Source organism: Mastomys coucha, unplaced genomic scaffold, assembly GCF_008632895.1.
Source record: "Mastomys coucha isolate ucsf_1 unplaced genomic scaffold, UCSF_Mcou_1 pScaffold20, whole genome shotgun sequence".
Classification (NCBI taxonomy): domain Eukaryota; kingdom Metazoa; phylum Chordata; class Mammalia; order Rodentia; family Muridae; genus Mastomys; species Mastomys coucha.
The window spans coordinates 18,281,690-18,299,168 of record NW_022196903.1 but is presented as its reverse complement, the minus strand read 5'-3'; the positions used below and the strand labels follow the sequence as shown (position 1 = coordinate 18,299,168).

Genomic DNA, 17,479 nt, shown 5'->3' with positions numbered 1-17,479 from the left:
AAGCTCATTTCTCTATCTGTGTAGGAGTCTACTTCCAAGGGTCTCCTTACAACTTGAACACAGTCGAGCAGTCTGCATTTTCTCAAATCCCCAGATTATTCTAACAAGATTAAGTGAATCTTCTCTTCTATTGAAAATGAACATAGAACATATTTAATTTAATCTCAGTTATCATTTAACCTTTCTTCCCCTTTCTAAACTGAATCTCCTCAAAGATATGTCATGTATTGTTATATATTATTTCTGTGAGCCCCAACACTAATATTCATCTTTGTTTATGTTCCACACTAACACACTTTATCATACCCTTATGTAAACCATGTAGATTTCCATAACAATTTTATGAAAGCCCCGTGGATACCATCTGTTTTCAAATTGCTTATGTTGAGGCAAAAGCTATACACCAATATAAACAAAGATCCTAAATTTTAATCCTAAATTATAATTCTAGATTATAAATTTTATGATGGTCAGTAAGACACCTCTTGGAATCTGAGGGAGATGATCAAATACTCTCTATGCGACTGAAGGAAGGACAAGCCAGCCTGATATAGCTGTCTCCTGAGAGGCTCTGACAGTACCTGACTAATACAGATGTAGAGACTCACAGCCATCCATTGAACTGAGTACAAGATCCCCAATGAAGGAGTTAGAGAAAGGATCAATGGAGCTGAAGAGTTTGCAGCCCCCTAGGACGAACAACAATATGAACTAACTAGTACCCTCAGAGCTCCTAGGGACTCAACCACCAACCAAGGAGTATACATGGTAGGACTGATTGTTCTGGCAGCATGTGTATAGTAGAGGATTGCAAAATCAATAATCAATGGGAGGACAGGTCCTCGGTCCTATGAAGGTTCTGTGCCCCAGTGTAGGGGAATGCCAGGGCCAATAAGTGGGAGAGGGTGTGGTGGCAAGCATGGGGAGGAGGGAGGTAACAGGGGTTTGTTCTTGTTGTTTTTGTTTGTTTGTTTGTTTGTTCCTGGGAGGGAAACTGGGAAAAGAAAAATCATATGACATGTAAATACAGAAAATATCCAATAAAAAATATATATTCTCTACGCTTTGCTGGATTTTGTTAGGTCATAGTATCTTGCGTCACCATTTCAAGAGTATATCATTTATGCTATATGTTTTATATGGTTACAAACATTTTAACAGATACCCTCTCCTGTAAGTACTTGCACAATTGTAATTTGTCGTCTTTTTTTCCACATCACCACACCTGTTTTCTCAACTTTTTCTTTAAATTTAAAGCTTTAATCATGCAGAAATGTTAACGTTTTCAAGAAATGTTTTCTACGTGGAGCAGATCTCCTTCTTATTTCAATACTCAGGACTTAAAAATCCTCATGGGATACAATCCACCTAGCTCTCAGGTTCTTTCATTCACTCCTATACGAAGAATAGGATCAGAAGTTTTAGGAAGTAAATAGTGGGTAGGTTGAACAGCATTCTCAACCCATCTCCAAGTCACACTGTAGGGAAACACACTATTTAATGTATCTATTCTGGCCTGACCATATACTATGATAGTTAATTTCAATAGGATGCAATATTCTGACATGTAAAATCAAATTGGCTAATCAGGGTACCTGGATCTATCATTCTAAGTCCCATGTATGTCTGAATCCTTTCCCACAGTAGTGTGAACTGTGTTCTATTTTTACTTTATAAAATGATATTTCTGCTTCTTTGGATGTTACTGCCATGGGACCCAAAAATACTACAGTTTTTCATAAATCCTCTCTCTCTTCCAGGTCACAACCTTCCACACAAAGAAATTTTTTTAAAGTTCTACCATGCCTTCATACAGGCCTTCTTGTCTGTGAGCTATACATTCTTTCCCTTTACTTCCTGGTTCTCCACAATTTTCCTTTCTGTAGGATTAGGAAGTAGGAAGTACGAGAGTAAGAATGTTGTCTAGGAGTCTTTCCACCTACATTTTCATCACAGGATGGCCCTGTCCCTCTACCAAGGTCACAGTATCTGTTGGAACACAGTCACTTTACTTTCTCCCTGCCTTTCAGGTGTAGATAGAGCAAAAGTCTCTGACAGCTGCAGGTCCAATTGTAGAAAACTGCCTCTTCTAGACATCCATTTACCTTCTCATGCATCTTTGAATAGTTTTTTATTAAATCAACTTCAGTGAGTACACTTGACTGTGACATCTGTTTCTTGTTGGATCCTGGACAGATATGCTGTGTTATTTTTCCTACTCTTGTTGAGGAACCTTTAACTATTACATAATAGGCTATAATAGATATAATTTGAAAACATTGCAGTTTATTTTTCTACAGCTTCTGTTTGCAATACACATAGTTGGTGACACAAGTAACATCCCACACACACACACACACACACACACACACACACACATATACATATATATATATATATATATAGTTTAACATCCTTAATCTTATACTGCTAGAATATATAGCCTATTCACACAAGTAAATGCTACAACTATAATGCTGTAGATTTATATAAAAAATTGCTAGTAATTAACATTGGAAGATTTCAAACAATTTTGTAAGCATCCTCTGAGATTTCTTTAATGTCAATATTAATTAAGAATAAAAATAAATAGGGAATTGGAATCATGGTAATTATAATGAAAAGTAATTGTAGACTGTATTTCATACACAATGAAACCCAAATATCATTTACTAAATTACTAGAGCGAAGGGCTTGCTTCAGTTTATCAGATAAAGAGTTGATTTAGCAGCATAGCAAACATTTTTTCTTCTTTTGGTTTGATTCTGTAATTTTAGTAATTTCAATTGTAAAATTGATCAGTAATTTTAGGCATTATTTACATATAAGTGAACATGAGCGTGTGGCCATACACACAAAGCTCTCCCTAGATAAATTGTGTGAATACTTGTAATGTAGAATAAAATATTTGGGTAAGATAACCCATTGTAACCCATAGATATATCAATCATTGAGGCAATCATATATGGAAAATGGTAACCTGATTTAAATCTGTTATTGGATAATGCTATTAGTTATCACTTTTTCTCTGCTTCCACACAATTTGGACATATTCGCATGTCTTTTTCAAAGTAGGTACTCTCATCTTTGAAAATACAGTTTCAGTTGTGATGAACAATACATTTGGGGTTAGGCTGAAATACACATTCACTCAGTTATTTTCTCTCATGTCAAATATAAGATATTGTTAAAATTGGTTTACATTCTCAAATGTTTATTTACTTTGAGGACATTGTGCTAGAAATGTATGCTTTCTATATGAATAGCTCAAATACCAAAAATATTCTGTTTATAACCTGGCTTATATTTATTACAAATCCATCAGTCATTGATTATTTATAAACTGTAGCAATATCAAAAGCTAGGACAATATTGCTAGAAAAAAATTGGATGCTGCAAAGTTCCAATGTAGCTATAGTTTATAGCTATAATTATTTGTAAAGTTGATTTTTTTCATCATAACTATTTTTTGTCTATTACAATTATCAAACATCTTCCAAGTTTTTCATAAATCATAAATGTGTGTATGACACTAAAGCATAGCAATTAGTCCAACAGTACAATAGAATCTAAAATCCAAGTAATAATTCTTGATAAGCTTTTACATTTTAAAACATTTAAATATAAAAATGGCTATGATACCTTGATTATTTCTTCAGTTCCAATTAATTCAGGAAAAAGGTCAAGTTCTAAAAAGTTAAAAACAATATTGTTAACAGTTTTAATTCAACTCCTGCAGCCTCATAGGCTTATCTTCGGGTGGAAAGAGAGAAAGTTAAAAGAAAACCGAGAAGTCACTATTGTTGAAAATATCTCCAAATAAAAGTGTCAAATTCTAGTTTCAACACTGACAAACTGGAGACAACACTACAGAGTGATGTGTGAAAGCATTTACATCGATCTCTATCTCCACTCAAATTGTCTTTCCCAAGCCCACTCCCACTCCCATCAAAGCTAAGAAGGAAAAAACACGGCACAATAGAGAAAATGTTAACAGTAAAAACTAGCCCAATTTCTTATCAGAGCATCTTCACGGCTGATAGATCTGACTGGGACTTTCTAGACCCTTGGCTAGGATGAATTTTCTGATTTGGTTAATCTCCTGAAGTTCTTCTGACTAAGAGCCAAGCCATTTGCTTGAGCTCATTTGAGTTGTGCTTATACTTATATAAATACAGGATCGTGCGCTGGACCGGAGGAAGAGTTTATTATCAGTAAGCTCCAGCGCAGGCTGACTGCAGAGAAATCTAGAACGATTTTATGTGTTTTCTCCCGGGAAACTGAGCTAACAGCATTTACAATATTGTAGAGAACCCAGTAACTCACATTCATTCAAGTCTGCCTTTCATTTTCCCAACCAACTAGAATCAATGTATTTTTATTGTTGCCAAAAAAAAAAAAATAATAAGATCTATTAGCAAATGTTAGAATAGGCTATGAGCCCAGTGATATAGTTCAGTGATTGAGCACTTGTCAGGAAAAGATGTTCTTGGTGTCCAGAAAGGAATCTAGCACACTGACAGATTACTGAGAGCTGGTGGCTATTTCTCAGGCTTCAGGTAAGCATCTGGGTTACTGAGAAAGGGATAAGCACAGTAGCAATGAGGCCTTGGGAGAACTGTTATAATGATGCTTTTCAGATGTTCAGGCTTTTCTGAACCCTGCACTCCATTCGCAGTTTCTGCTCTTCTCTGTCTTGATGTTGCTTATGCCCTGTGTTTAAGTCTTTATACACTAAGTGCATCTTTTAAAGAAATTCCATGGCATAACTGAACGGACATTAAATATTCATCTTATTTTGACTTTCCTTTCAATATAAACTATCACAAGTTCATTCTTATCATCAGAAACCCCTTGAGTATTAACTATAAAATCAAAAACATTATCACAAGTTCATTCTTATCATCAGAAACTCCTTGGGTATTAATAACTATAAACTCAAAAACGTGGTTAGGCACATGAATTCTGTTTAGAAAAGAAATCACATAATGTCTAATTTTAGGAAATGTCCCCATTTCCTAAGATTTCACCTTGATACTCTTAAAAGCTTGGCTATTCTGAAGTGACTTACCCTTGCTAATTTTCTGTACTATCAAAGTGAAAATCTTCACTTGAAATACTCCTAGACTTACTTCAAATTCACCTTATTTTAATCATGGATGAGTTGACTGTGAGTTTGGCCAATTTTTCTATGGATCAATTGCTCTGTTCTTGTTCCTGTGTAATCATCTCCCCATGTCTTGTTTCCAAGCTCTTTACTCATAATGGGTCCAAGTTAAAGTCATTTGAATTCTCTCAAACACCTGAGTCTTTGTAACCCTCAAGAAAACCAACATGTGGGAAGTTAATAACATTGCAATGCTGTGGCCGAAACAACCTTCAACTTACTCTTCTGAAAGCTACAGCTAGAGCAGAAAAGTCCATGTGTGTAGTAATCTTCAAATTCAGTCCATGAGACACTACCTGGGTTTCCCAGAAGCCCTGTCTTCTCATCTGCTTTGAACCATTTTATTTATAACAAGGGCAGACAATAATAAAATATTTCTTAATGATGTCTGTGTTATAGTATATATTTTCACCTGTATGAAAAAACTCAACAATTTTTTACTCTTTTCAGAATGCATCAGGAGATGTTTCAGATTTTTAAGGCTGTTTACCATCATCTGACCACGGATTTTATTTGACAGAGTTGGGGTCAAGGTTGGCTTGCTTTCATTTCAACATTCTCAGTGTATGTTACATTTGATAGATTTCATCTTTTACTAGTGAGCAATGTTAACTATATGGATCATGATTCCCCCAATGTGAAATGCATGTACTAATCAATCATGTTACCCTAGAATCTGAGTGACTGCTGCTGTATGAGAGTTTGCTGTTCACTGCAACAAACAAGCCTTCTCCGAACCGCCTTAGGTTCTGGAGGGACCTGAGTGTCCTCTTGATCCCATGTCAGTCTCATGGATGGGGACCTTAGGAGCCTTCACAATGCTAAGTACAAATTCACTTTCGAAGATCTTGACTCTGGTTTCCAACTGGATTCAGGTCATTTTAATAGGAATTCTTGGGTTTCATAAATAGGACAATTCTATAAACTGTGTTTCCTTTCAAGAGTCTGAAGAAGCTGCACTTCTGAGTATGAAGGGTTAAAACCCCTACATCCAAAATAGAGATGACCAACAACAGTTCTCATATTCATCTCCCCTTGCTGGTATTTTCTTCAAAAATAGTAGCTGATATTTTAATAATTGCCAGTTGACTTGGGTATTACTGATAAATAAAATGTTTGCAAATTATATTGGTTTATAGAGTGTCCTCACTTCAGCAAAATAGGTTCCAAGAAGGCTGGGAATAAAATATGATAGTGAACTTGTGTCTGTGTCTTATTTTATTTTATTTTTTGTGGATACTTACACTTCACATTTGTGTAATAGCTGGACAAATGCAGGTGACATATGCTGTTTTGAGGCCCATGTAATCTTATGTATACTTAAAAGTAATACATTAGTAGATCATGAGGACCTCCATATTCATAATACAAAGAAGCGACAACTGATGAAGTTTGACAGCCAAGTTATTTAATTGCTTGAGGATAAGCCAAGTTTCACAGTGCAAAAGGTAAAAGTAATAGAGACTCCAATTGCTTCAATGTGTAATTTAAAGGATAATGATTCCATGACATTAGTACCATGGCATGATGCAGGAGGACCCATGACAGATGCAGGGATGCAGCAAGGTACCCGAAGACAAACGGCAAAGCACACGGTGCATGGAGATTGAAGCATGTGGGTTTATTTTGTCATGGACTTACATTTAACACATACAGTTATTAAAACCTTAAACTCTATATGTAAAAGCATCCTCTATCCTGTATAATCTTCATCAGAGAAGAGAATTAAACATGCTTATGTTAGTTACAATGAAATAAATATACTCATGAATTATTCATTTGTAAAGATAACTTCCTAATGTGTCTTTTAAAAGAATACTTCTTTTCAACACTAAAAAGACTTTTAAATTGTCTTTCTTAATATGAATTTATGCATGTATTTTAAGATATTGCTTAAAATCATACTTAATGGATATTAGTGTCTCTTAATATTGTTGTATTGTAGTGACAAGTAACATTAAGATGTGATAAAGTTGTAAAAGTATTATCAATTTAAATGCAAAATTTAATCGCCTTAGGAAGGTAAAGATTGGATTTAGAAGACTGCCTTTTCCTTAGCTATTGAGTGAATACTTGAGATCCATGCAAGCATGAGGGCGATTACCAGTCACCTTCACTTCATTTGAACAAGATCAATAAGTGATATAGCATTTAGAAAACAACTTAAATAACAACAGAATAATTCAATGGTATGTATTATCACATCACCCAGGAAAAGTAGGGCTATGGAAAACAGGATGAAATGGCCCACCTAACATATTCTTACATTAGCCACAAAATAACAAGATTCATTAACTAGAAAGCAATGTATTTTGCCCAACTAGAAAGTAATATCACTGTCCAGACTAAACTAAGACATGCTTACTATAGTAACAACATTTAAGTTAATGTGAATTGTAAGTGAACTAAAATTTAGCCTTTAAAATCAGAGGTAGCAGTCTAAAAGAACTAGGGTTTTCTTCATAGATAGTAAGAAAGTTCCAGGCTTGAAACAAACTGGTTCTTGATGAAGGGAGTTTTTTTATGGGTGTAGTTAGGGGATACTCTATCTACTGTGTTCATTAGCTTGGGTTCTTAGATTATCCTGTCAAATACCACCCTTTACTAAAGCATCAGTACTGTACAAAGCACTCGAGGGGATTAACACATCCATGGAGACTAAATGGTAGTTCCAACCTAGCGTCCCATCATAGAATGTTCAACAGTGTCCAGATCCTTTGAATAAATAGAGATTCAGTTGTAATACTTATTATTTTGTACAGATGAGAACATACTACAAGGATTAGCAGTGTGCCAACATAGACTCATTCTAAAAACCAAGCACTCAGAGATAAGTTTATTCAGAAGACATCTTTCTGATCATATATGCAATAAGCATCTCAAAACGAAAAAGAGAAAAAAAATTTTCAAAAAGTTAGATATTGTGACATCGTGACCTGGGTAGAACAGAAAAAAGGAAGCAATTATTTCTTATAAATTCCTTGGAATCTGCTTTATGTTCAGAGATGAGAGTGATTTAACTAAGGAAGATAGTTATGTGAACATGCCCAATATAATTCATACTAAAGTGCATCAGTAAGAGTAGGAGAATTTTCATATAATGCATGCTGGTCTATTTATATATTACTGGCCAGCTTGGACAATATTATCCTGTTACTGATTTTGTTTTATGGATAGACACACATGGGGGAACTTTAGGGAAAGCTGCTGTTCTCTGGAACATAACAACTCAGAATATAAGTTCCTGCGAGTCTCACTTTTGAATAAGATTTAAAACAACTCAATTTTAAGAGAAAAAAAAACTAAAAAAAGGCAATAGAAAAAATGATCATACTGAAGCCATGAGGCATAATATTAAAAACCAACAATGCCATCACAGGAACGAGTCATCAATGGGCAACAGCTTGACAGGTGTTGTAGCAATTGGTTGAGAAAGGAATCCAGTGTGATATTCAGCGGTCGATCACACAAGGTGATGAAACATACTCATCATGTGAGCTCACATTAGATTAACAGGTTACAGCCCTTGGTCAGTGAAAGAAAGGCATTCTTCCCTCTGCACATAAAACATAGTTATGTTATAACTACTCATTGACATGAAAACTTGTAAGCATTGTAATGACTAGAATGAGAGGGATGACCAAGAACATTATGTATGTATATACACATTTATGTGATGATGTATATTGTAATGTACATCTGTATATATGTACATACACACACATCAACTCTAACACTTGAAAACTTTTAGTAATAAAAGCAAGGCTATGTAAATCTGTAAATTGTCACATGATGCCTATATCTTGATTTGTTTATTGCATATGTTTGAGATCAAAAGATTTTCTCTTAATGTTTTGAAAGGATGCATGCAGATAAACATAATTAGAAACAACTCATGTTTCTGTGAAAATAAGACTGGTCTTAAGGGAGATAAAAGCATCCCCTGGATCAAAGTATAATAAGTGGAAAATATTTACAGTAAGCTTTGAGATGCTTTATATAGATATTTGAAAATACCTGCCACGATTCTAGGATGGCGTATACTTACTACATGCTTTGTGGGCTGGAAAGGAAATAAGTACAAATGAAATTAAACAAAGTCTTACGTTTAAATCTCAAATAAGTCTCAATATTTACTCATTCATTTCCATTTAGTGATTTTTGCAAACACAAATAGATCTCGCTTTTCTTATCTTGTAAGTGTCAAAATGGTGGCATTAATAATAAACTATATATACATCAAAGGAAAAATCCAGCAAGATAGTGGCTCAATTCTGACCATCAATGACCCAAATGTAAGAGGACCCACATTCAGAAAAGAACACTAAATCTTAAAACCACACATTGAAGCCTACATATTAATATTGGGAGACCTCGCTACGACACTTTCACCAATGTTGAAGTCATGGAGACATAAATTAAACAGGGGAATTAAAAGAGGTTATGAATCAAGTGGGCCTAACATATATCTACAGACTACTTCACCCTCCCCCAAAAAAGGAATATACCATCTCAGCACAAGGAAGCTCCTTCGAAATTGACCATGTAGATGGTCCCAAAGCAAGCCTCAGTAGATACATGAAAATTGAACTAACTCCTTGTATTTTATCATTTCACCAGGAGTCGAAGCTGAACTACAAAAATAACAGAAACATCAGAAAGCCTACATTCATGGAAACTTAACAACTCTCTAATAAATGATCAGTTGATAAAACAAATAATAAACTTATAGATTGCTCTGTATTCTTTTTGCTAAATTCCAAGCCTCTTGGGAAACCAGATATAACAGAAAAGATATTTTCTCTTTGTTCAAAAGAATGTGAAGTCAGTTCTGTGTTTAGGTTTTGGAGAACTCTCCATCCTGGTTTCCACATTGGCCATGCCAGTTTTCCCTCCCACTGATAGTGAATTTAGATGCCTTCCCTACTTCTCACTAGCATTGCTTGTTCCCCTTACTTCCGCTTGAGGAGAGCTACTTGATTAAGGTGAGATAGAATCCCAGAGTGCTTTTAATTTGTCTTTCCCTGATGGCTAAAAATTTTGATCACTTATTAAAATATTTATTGGACATCCATCTTTTTTTCCTCCTTCCTTCCTCCTTCCCTCCCTCCCTTCCTCCCTCCCTCCCTCCCTCCCTTTCTGTCTTTCTTTTGTTTTTAGAAACATCTCTTTAGTTTTTTGTAGTGTGTAACACATACATATTTACTGCTGCTGTTCACAGAATACCATTACTATTCACAATAGCAGCAAATGAGGCCAGCCTAGATGTCCATAGCAGATGAAAGGATGAAGAAAACGTAGTACATATACACAATAGAACTGAAGTCACTCATCTCAAAAAAATCATGACATTGATGTGAAAATTGATGAAGGTGGAAAGTAGTGTATGGGGCTAAGTAATCCATACCCCAAAGTCAAAATTTCCATTCCTTTTTTTTACATTCACATGTGAATTCTAGATTTTAGTTTTTAAGTATGTGTAGGAATAGGTGGGTACAGGTCACAAAACTAGAAAGGACTCAATAAGAGAGAAGAAAGAGGTTTTGTGTGTGTGTATGTGTGTGTGTGTGTGTGTGTGTGTGTGTGTAAGACAATATATACAACATGAGAGCAGAGAGGTGGCCACTGGGGCAGGAATGGGACCAGGGAAGGAAGGGGAGGAGAGGCATTTTTAAGATCAATACAAAATCAATACAAACAACTATTATGAAAAGGATGCTAATAAAAAATAAACTATAAAAATCACTTAATAAACAACAAATCCAGAAGAAAGGACATGTTCCCAGTAACCAAAACAGTATGATTTACTCAGAAGGTAGAAGGGCATCTCAAGAAGCACTCACCAGCATCCTCAGTAGGCATGTCGACTATCAGTTGGTCACTGTACTTTCCATATAAGCCATTAGAGCAAATGGCCACTATTTGAAGAACGTAACTCATGTTAGGTAGTAAATTATTGAGAATGGCACCCTAGAAGAAAGATATTACATTTTATACAAAAATATTATTCTCAGAAAACTATTAATAGTGAAAAAATAATCTTGACTATTTGTGCCTGCATGCAAATGCATATGTCTGTTCACATGTATGTGTTTTTGTACATGTGTGCTCACAAAGCAGTAAGTCATTTTCTTTATAAATTGTGAGAGGAAATATTTGCTCATGAATTCAATTCTCCTATACTATTATCTCTATAGTGTAGAAAAATGAATTTAAGAGTAGTTAAATTTTTATCTATTGTGTCCATGTGCTATCAAGCATACTAATAATGGCAAGTTAATTAAAGTGGATTCCTAGGACCAGTCTTGCTGCCTAAATGTGGAACTCAGAGATTTCCTGGTGTGGTAGTGTCTTTCTGCACTTGCATGCAGATGAGAAGTTGCTAAGCCTTCCCTACTAAATCAAACGTCATGGTTTGGGTCACAAAACAATTCTGAACTGTATTTTCTGTAATTCACTGAATGGCTCAGAGGGTCTTTTATATTATTCTGTTCTCAAAGTCATGGCCCAGTTATCACTTTACATATGTCATCTAGAAATGCAAAGCAAAGGACTTTTAAGTCTGCTACCTGTTTCTTTTTTGTTGTTGTTTGTTTTTGTTTTTTTTTTCTTTTGATAGTATAGAACACACATTGGAGGGGAACCTGGGAAAGGAAATATTGTAAATAAAGAAAACATCTAATAAAAAAAAAGAATACACAACCTATGTAAGGTGAGATTCTTGGACCAAATGTGAGATTTTAAATAGAGTACTTAATGATTCTTTACATCACTTTATTTATAAAGGAGGGGCACACTAATTATGTCCAATGCCTAAGTTTTCCATATGTATCCACCTTCCATAAGGTTGTTGACAGTGTCATGATCTTCTAGTATATAATTCTAACTATGGACATTATTTATTATGCTATATTCCCTGGAAATACCTTCACTCAAAATGTAAAGTGGCCAAAAGTAAAAATACATAATTATTTGTAAGCTCTTACCTTGGAAGTCAAACTATAATGTTATCAGACAGAAAGTAATTCATCTTATAGTTACCAAGTCCTGATAGCCATCTGTTAAAAACTCATGCTTGGATTGGTCGTTTCCCTCCAGTGGCTGGTACAGCACCGCAAACTTCTCAATCATTGTGTCATAAACAACCCGAGGTCTTTCCCACGTGACCAGAAGGCTAGTATAATTCTCAGGGTCAGCTTGCACATTTTCTGGTTCTGAACTACACACTTCAGGGAAAAAAGAAATAAAAAAGTGAGTCATTGGCAGAGTCATTGTTGGCTTCCAGGATGTATATTAAATAAAATGTACTCTCTGAACATTTTAAATTATATTTTAGTTCAATATGAAATAAGATATTCTGTCCTTTTTATCATGATAATTTCACTGATGATGATTTTTTGGTGCCTAAAATTAGATTCTGTTCATAAAAAAGAGGGTTATTCTGGCTCAAGGTTCTGGAGGGTAGAAGCCCTGGTTGAGGGCCCCTTGACTGTGATGCATCTTCATGGGGGTATGCGTAGACCTCACTGTCTGTATGATCTCTTCTGTCCTTACAACACCATCAGGATTCAGTCACAGGTGCTTCACCCACCAACCCAATCTAGTCACTTTACAGAAATCCCACTTGAAAATGCCATACTTTGATTATTTTCTGCCCCTTTAATACCATTAAAATATAATAAGAGCAATAGCTCCCTCCCTCCTTTCTTTTGTGATTGCTTAGAACATGATTTTGAGAGTATTTGACATGGACATTTATTTTTAGAAACAATGAATGGTTTCTGTAACATGCCTTGTTTGAGACTTGACAAACATATTTAACTCAGGACTTAGAAAAAAATCAACTATAAAACATGTCCTATATTTGGATATTTTTGCTATTAGAGAAACCTTGAAATAATTCAAAATTTCCAACCCTAGAAATCCATACCATAACTACAATCATCAATTTGGTCTTTTTGAGAACTGGTGATGAAATCCATCTCTGGCATCATTATAAGATTAAATAAATAACTATAGGGAATTAGGATATTTGTCTCATGTGGAAATAATACTGTGAAAAAATTTTCAAAACTCCTTAAAGTAACTTTAAGATCACTCTGGGTGGGAACTGAGCCAAACTTCAGTCCTGTTAGAAACAGTCTTGGTGCTCTGCAGCACGTACATGTGATATGTTTAGAGTAACTCACGCAGAAAAGGTTAGTTCCCATAGACATTTGCAAAGCAGAAGGAGAGAAAATCCCTCAGAAAAAAGATGAATTAACAAACTCACTGGGTAAGGTCACCCCCCATTGGGTCCTGGGAGCCTCCAACCAGAGGGCTTACTCGCTCTTGTCTGAGGCCCAGGCATACCTGTATCAGAGGGTTGACCTCACAGAGAGAGGATGTGCCTAATCCTGTAGCAACTTGATTCCCCAGGGAGGGAAAATGGGGTGTGGAGAAAGGGGAGAGCACCCTCTCAAAGACAAAGGGAATGGGGTAAAGAACTCTGAGAGGGGGACATATTTGGAATGCAAATAAATACAGTAATTAATTAAAAATAAGAGAGAAAGAGAGAGAGAGTAAGTAAGGAGGAAGAGGAGGAAGAGGAGGAGAAGGAGGAGGAAATTCACTGTCCAGGCACTGTTTTCAAGGGATATCTGAAACTACAAAGCTGTGTCATGTAAGTGTGCAGGTGTCTTAGATCTAACAATCCCCATGGTTTGACATCTGAAATATGCCAGCAGCCTTTTCAGACTGTGATCCTAGTGGATTTTCTTTCTTTCTTTCTTTCTTTTTTTTTTTTTTTTTTTTTTTTTTTTTTTTTTTTTTTTTTTTTTTTTTGTCTCTTCTAGTTTGTAATTCATCTCATAAACACATGAGGGCAACCACGACTAACAATTCCCTGCGTAAGTATGTTGACTTAAACAGAGTATTAGCAATTTAGCAGATCAATTCTGTGGTTGCAGCAGTACATTAATTAGTCATAAAATATAAGCATATGATTTGAATGAATACAGGCATACATTTACATGAGTTAGAGATTTTTTTTCTGCAAACAAGTCATGTTAGTTTTTTGTTGGGGGTGGTGAGAGTGAGGTGTTCCTTTGAGGTGGGAGTGGATGGCTGGGTGGAGGAGCACCCTCTAAGAGGTGAAGGGAAGGGGGTTGGGTAGGAGACTCATGGAGGGGGGGACCAAGAAGAAGGACAACATTTGAAATGTAAATAAACAAAATAATTAATAAAAATGTTTAAAAAAAGAATAAGAGGAAAATTCTTTCATTGTGAAAAAAATGTGAATTCAGACCAAAAATATATTTTCTAAGTTATGTTTAGACTATATCGTATAATGCTGTCTGTGACTATTCTGTGATTCTCCACCAGATGGCAGAAAACAATCAGCCAATATCAAAATAAGGGCAGCACAGAAGCTGAGAAAACGATCATCACAGAAGCTGGGAAAATGAGACCATCTCCTTCTTCGCGGTAGAGAAGTGCACCTATAGAAGGTATGAGGGGATTCCTGGCAATATAATTGTAGATCTTCTTGTCCTAAAATTAGTTCCTCTTTCTGGAGAAAAATGGATACTTTAAAATGACTTACACTCTTTTTTAAGAGGTACTCTTTAAAATTCAGATAGTTTAATGCACCACATAAAACTCAAAGGTCTTGAGAAAAGTAGAAATGTGTTAGCTGAGACACACTCACAGCATCCTTATCTAGCATCTCAGGCTTGTCCATGTCATCTGATCTTACTAGTGACAAATAGGAGATGGTTGAGATGTTAACCATCTGAGTCAATATGAAGTGAGACTTTTCAAAGGAAGTTCTATTTCTTTGATATCACGTTTTAGTTATTTCAATACTTTGGACTTATGTACTTCTCTTTTATTTCTTCATTCTTCTTTCTCAACTATTTGCAGATCATTACCTTCCTAACCACTCAATGTCACGTTTTCTCTCTCTTAAAATTGTGAAGTCCTGTTTGTGTTGGCGGATTACTCCTGTCTTAGGAGTAGTTACAATGCACAGTGTCACTCAATTGAAGAAAACTGACATCATTTCTCCTAGTAGTTTTCTGTTGGCAATAGATACTTGGCTAGAAGTGGGATTCATGCTCATTTCCACTTCTTTGTACGGGATTTTGTCTGGCTCAAGCTTGTGCAGGTCTCGAGCCACTGACACAGTCTCTGTGGGTTCATAAGTGGGCACCTGCTCCACTGTAGCTGGAAGACACTGTTTCCTTATGTCTTCAACTTGCAGAATCTTTCCTCTTCCTTCTCTGTATAGATTTTTGAGCCCCAAGTGGACAGTGTGGCAGAGACATTCTATTGAAAGCTAAGCATTCCAAAGTCTCTTATGTTCTACCTGTTGGCCACTTGTAAATTTCTGTGTTAATTACCATACACTGCAAAGAAAATCTCCAGTGCAGGTTGCATCATTCACGGGTCTATACATATGAGGATGTATCATTATGAGTTGTGTTATTGCTATATTTATTTAGCAGAATAATATAAGTAGACTTTTCCTTAAGACCCATGATCTGTCTACCTAGCTACAGGTTCTTGGTCTTGTGGACAACGTAGGGTATGGATGAGTTCCATCTTGTGGAGTGGGCCTTAAATCCAGTTTTTAAAAAGTGGTTGATTACACCCATAATGTTTGTGTTGCTATCATACCATCAGGCATATCTTGTAGGTATGTCTTTATTGTAGCTCTCAGGATTCAGAGCTAGGTGAGAATGGTGATTACTTTTCTCCTTTGGTGTCTTCAAGTGGTATGAATGTAATCCAGAAGGCTGAAGTTGACTTCTAGCTAGATTTCTCCATATTCTCTGACATAAGCACACGGTATCTTCAGTAATAGGATCTTACTGTTAAATTCTGGAGTGTAGTAGAGGATTGCAAAGTCGATCATCAATGGGAGGAGAGGCCCATGGCCCTGTGAAGGTTCTGTGCCCCAGTGTAAGGGAAAGTCAGGGCCAATAAGTGGGAGAGGGTGGGGTGACAAGCATGGGGAGGGGGAGGAAATAGGGCTTTGTTCTTGTTGTTTTTGTTTGTTTGTTTGTATTTTGGAGGGGAAACTGAGAAAGAAGGAATCATATGACATGTAAATAAAGAAAATATCTAATAAAAATATGAAGAAAAAAATAGATTAAAAAAAAGTAAAAAAAAAATTCTGGAGTGTAATCAATAGCAATGGCAATTGCCAATAAAGTTCAATAAAATTGAAAGCCTATCAGATCTTCAACTCAAAGTCATGGAACAACTCAAAATGATGGAATTCATTTTTAATTCTTGGGTCTTTTACTTGGTAGCATACAATGTCTAGTTGGGTTATTATCACCCCTCATAATATGGTTACTCAATTTAAACTCATTTAAAATATGGATATATTTTAGGAGGTTTCTACAGCAATAGATTTCCATGCAGCTTTTTAAAAATAAAGAAGCCTCCCTTCCATGGAAAATTTCCTCTTGACTTGCTAACTCACCTGTGTTGTGAAGCACATAAAACTTGAGCTTTATTATAACAAGAACATTATTTTAAAAAAATCCCTTTTGGGGCTGGGGTCCAGAGCAGACCTTGGGCACATGCTCCCCAGCCAGTCCCACAACACCCAGAGGAAGCTCCACTCCCAGGTGCTCTGACACACCCGAGATTAGAGGTGAGCAGGAACCAACATCTGTCCCAACACTGGGAGTAACTGGGTCCAGCGGGACCTTGTGCACAAGCTCTGCAGCCAGTCCCACAACACACAGAGAAAGCCACATTTCCAGGTGATCTAACAAGCCCAGGATCCCAGGATCCCAGGATCCCAGGATCCCAGAATCACAGGATCACAGAGACTGCTTGACTCTGAGGAGTTCTGACACAAGCAGGATCACAGAAAGGACAGGCTCCAGTCAGATTTAGCAAGGGCAGGTAGCACTAGAGTTAACCAGATGGCAGGGGGCAAGCATGAGAAAATAAACAACACAAACCAAGGTCACTTGCCATCACCAGAACTCAATTCTCCCACCATAGCAAGTCCTGAACACACCATCACACCAGAAACACAAGATTCAGATCTAAAATCACTTATCATGATGATGATACAGGACCTTAAGAAAGACATAAATAGCACCCTCAAAGAAATACAGGAGAACACATGTAAAGAGCTAGCTAGCTCTTAAAGAGGAAACACAAAAATCCCTTAAAGAACTACAGGAACACACAATCAAACATGAAAGAAATGAGCAAAACCATCCAGCATCTAAAAATAGAAATTGAAACAATAAAGAAATCAGAAAGAGAGACAACCCTGGAGATACAAAACCTAGGAAAGAAATC

General features: G+C 36.1%; 1 protein-coding gene across 4 annotated transcripts in view; it reads right to left on the bottom strand.

Moving 5' to 3' along the window:
- Positions 1–17,479, bottom strand: part of Ptprz1 (protein tyrosine phosphatase receptor type Z1) — a 178,770-nt gene that overhangs the window by 54,724 nt on the left and 106,567 nt on the right. For all 4 annotated transcript variants that reach the window (XM_031381263.1, XM_031381264.1, XM_031381265.1 and 1 more), the window contains exons 9-11: positions 12,209–12,393; positions 11,011–11,137; positions 3,643–3,689 (exon numbers count right to left, since the gene is read on the bottom strand). In XM_031381263.1, coding sequence (XP_031237123.1) covers positions 3,643–3,689; positions 11,011–11,137; positions 12,209–12,393 — 359 coding nt within the window. The remainder of the gene's footprint in view (positions 1–3,642; positions 3,690–11,010; positions 11,138–12,208; positions 12,394–17,479) is intronic.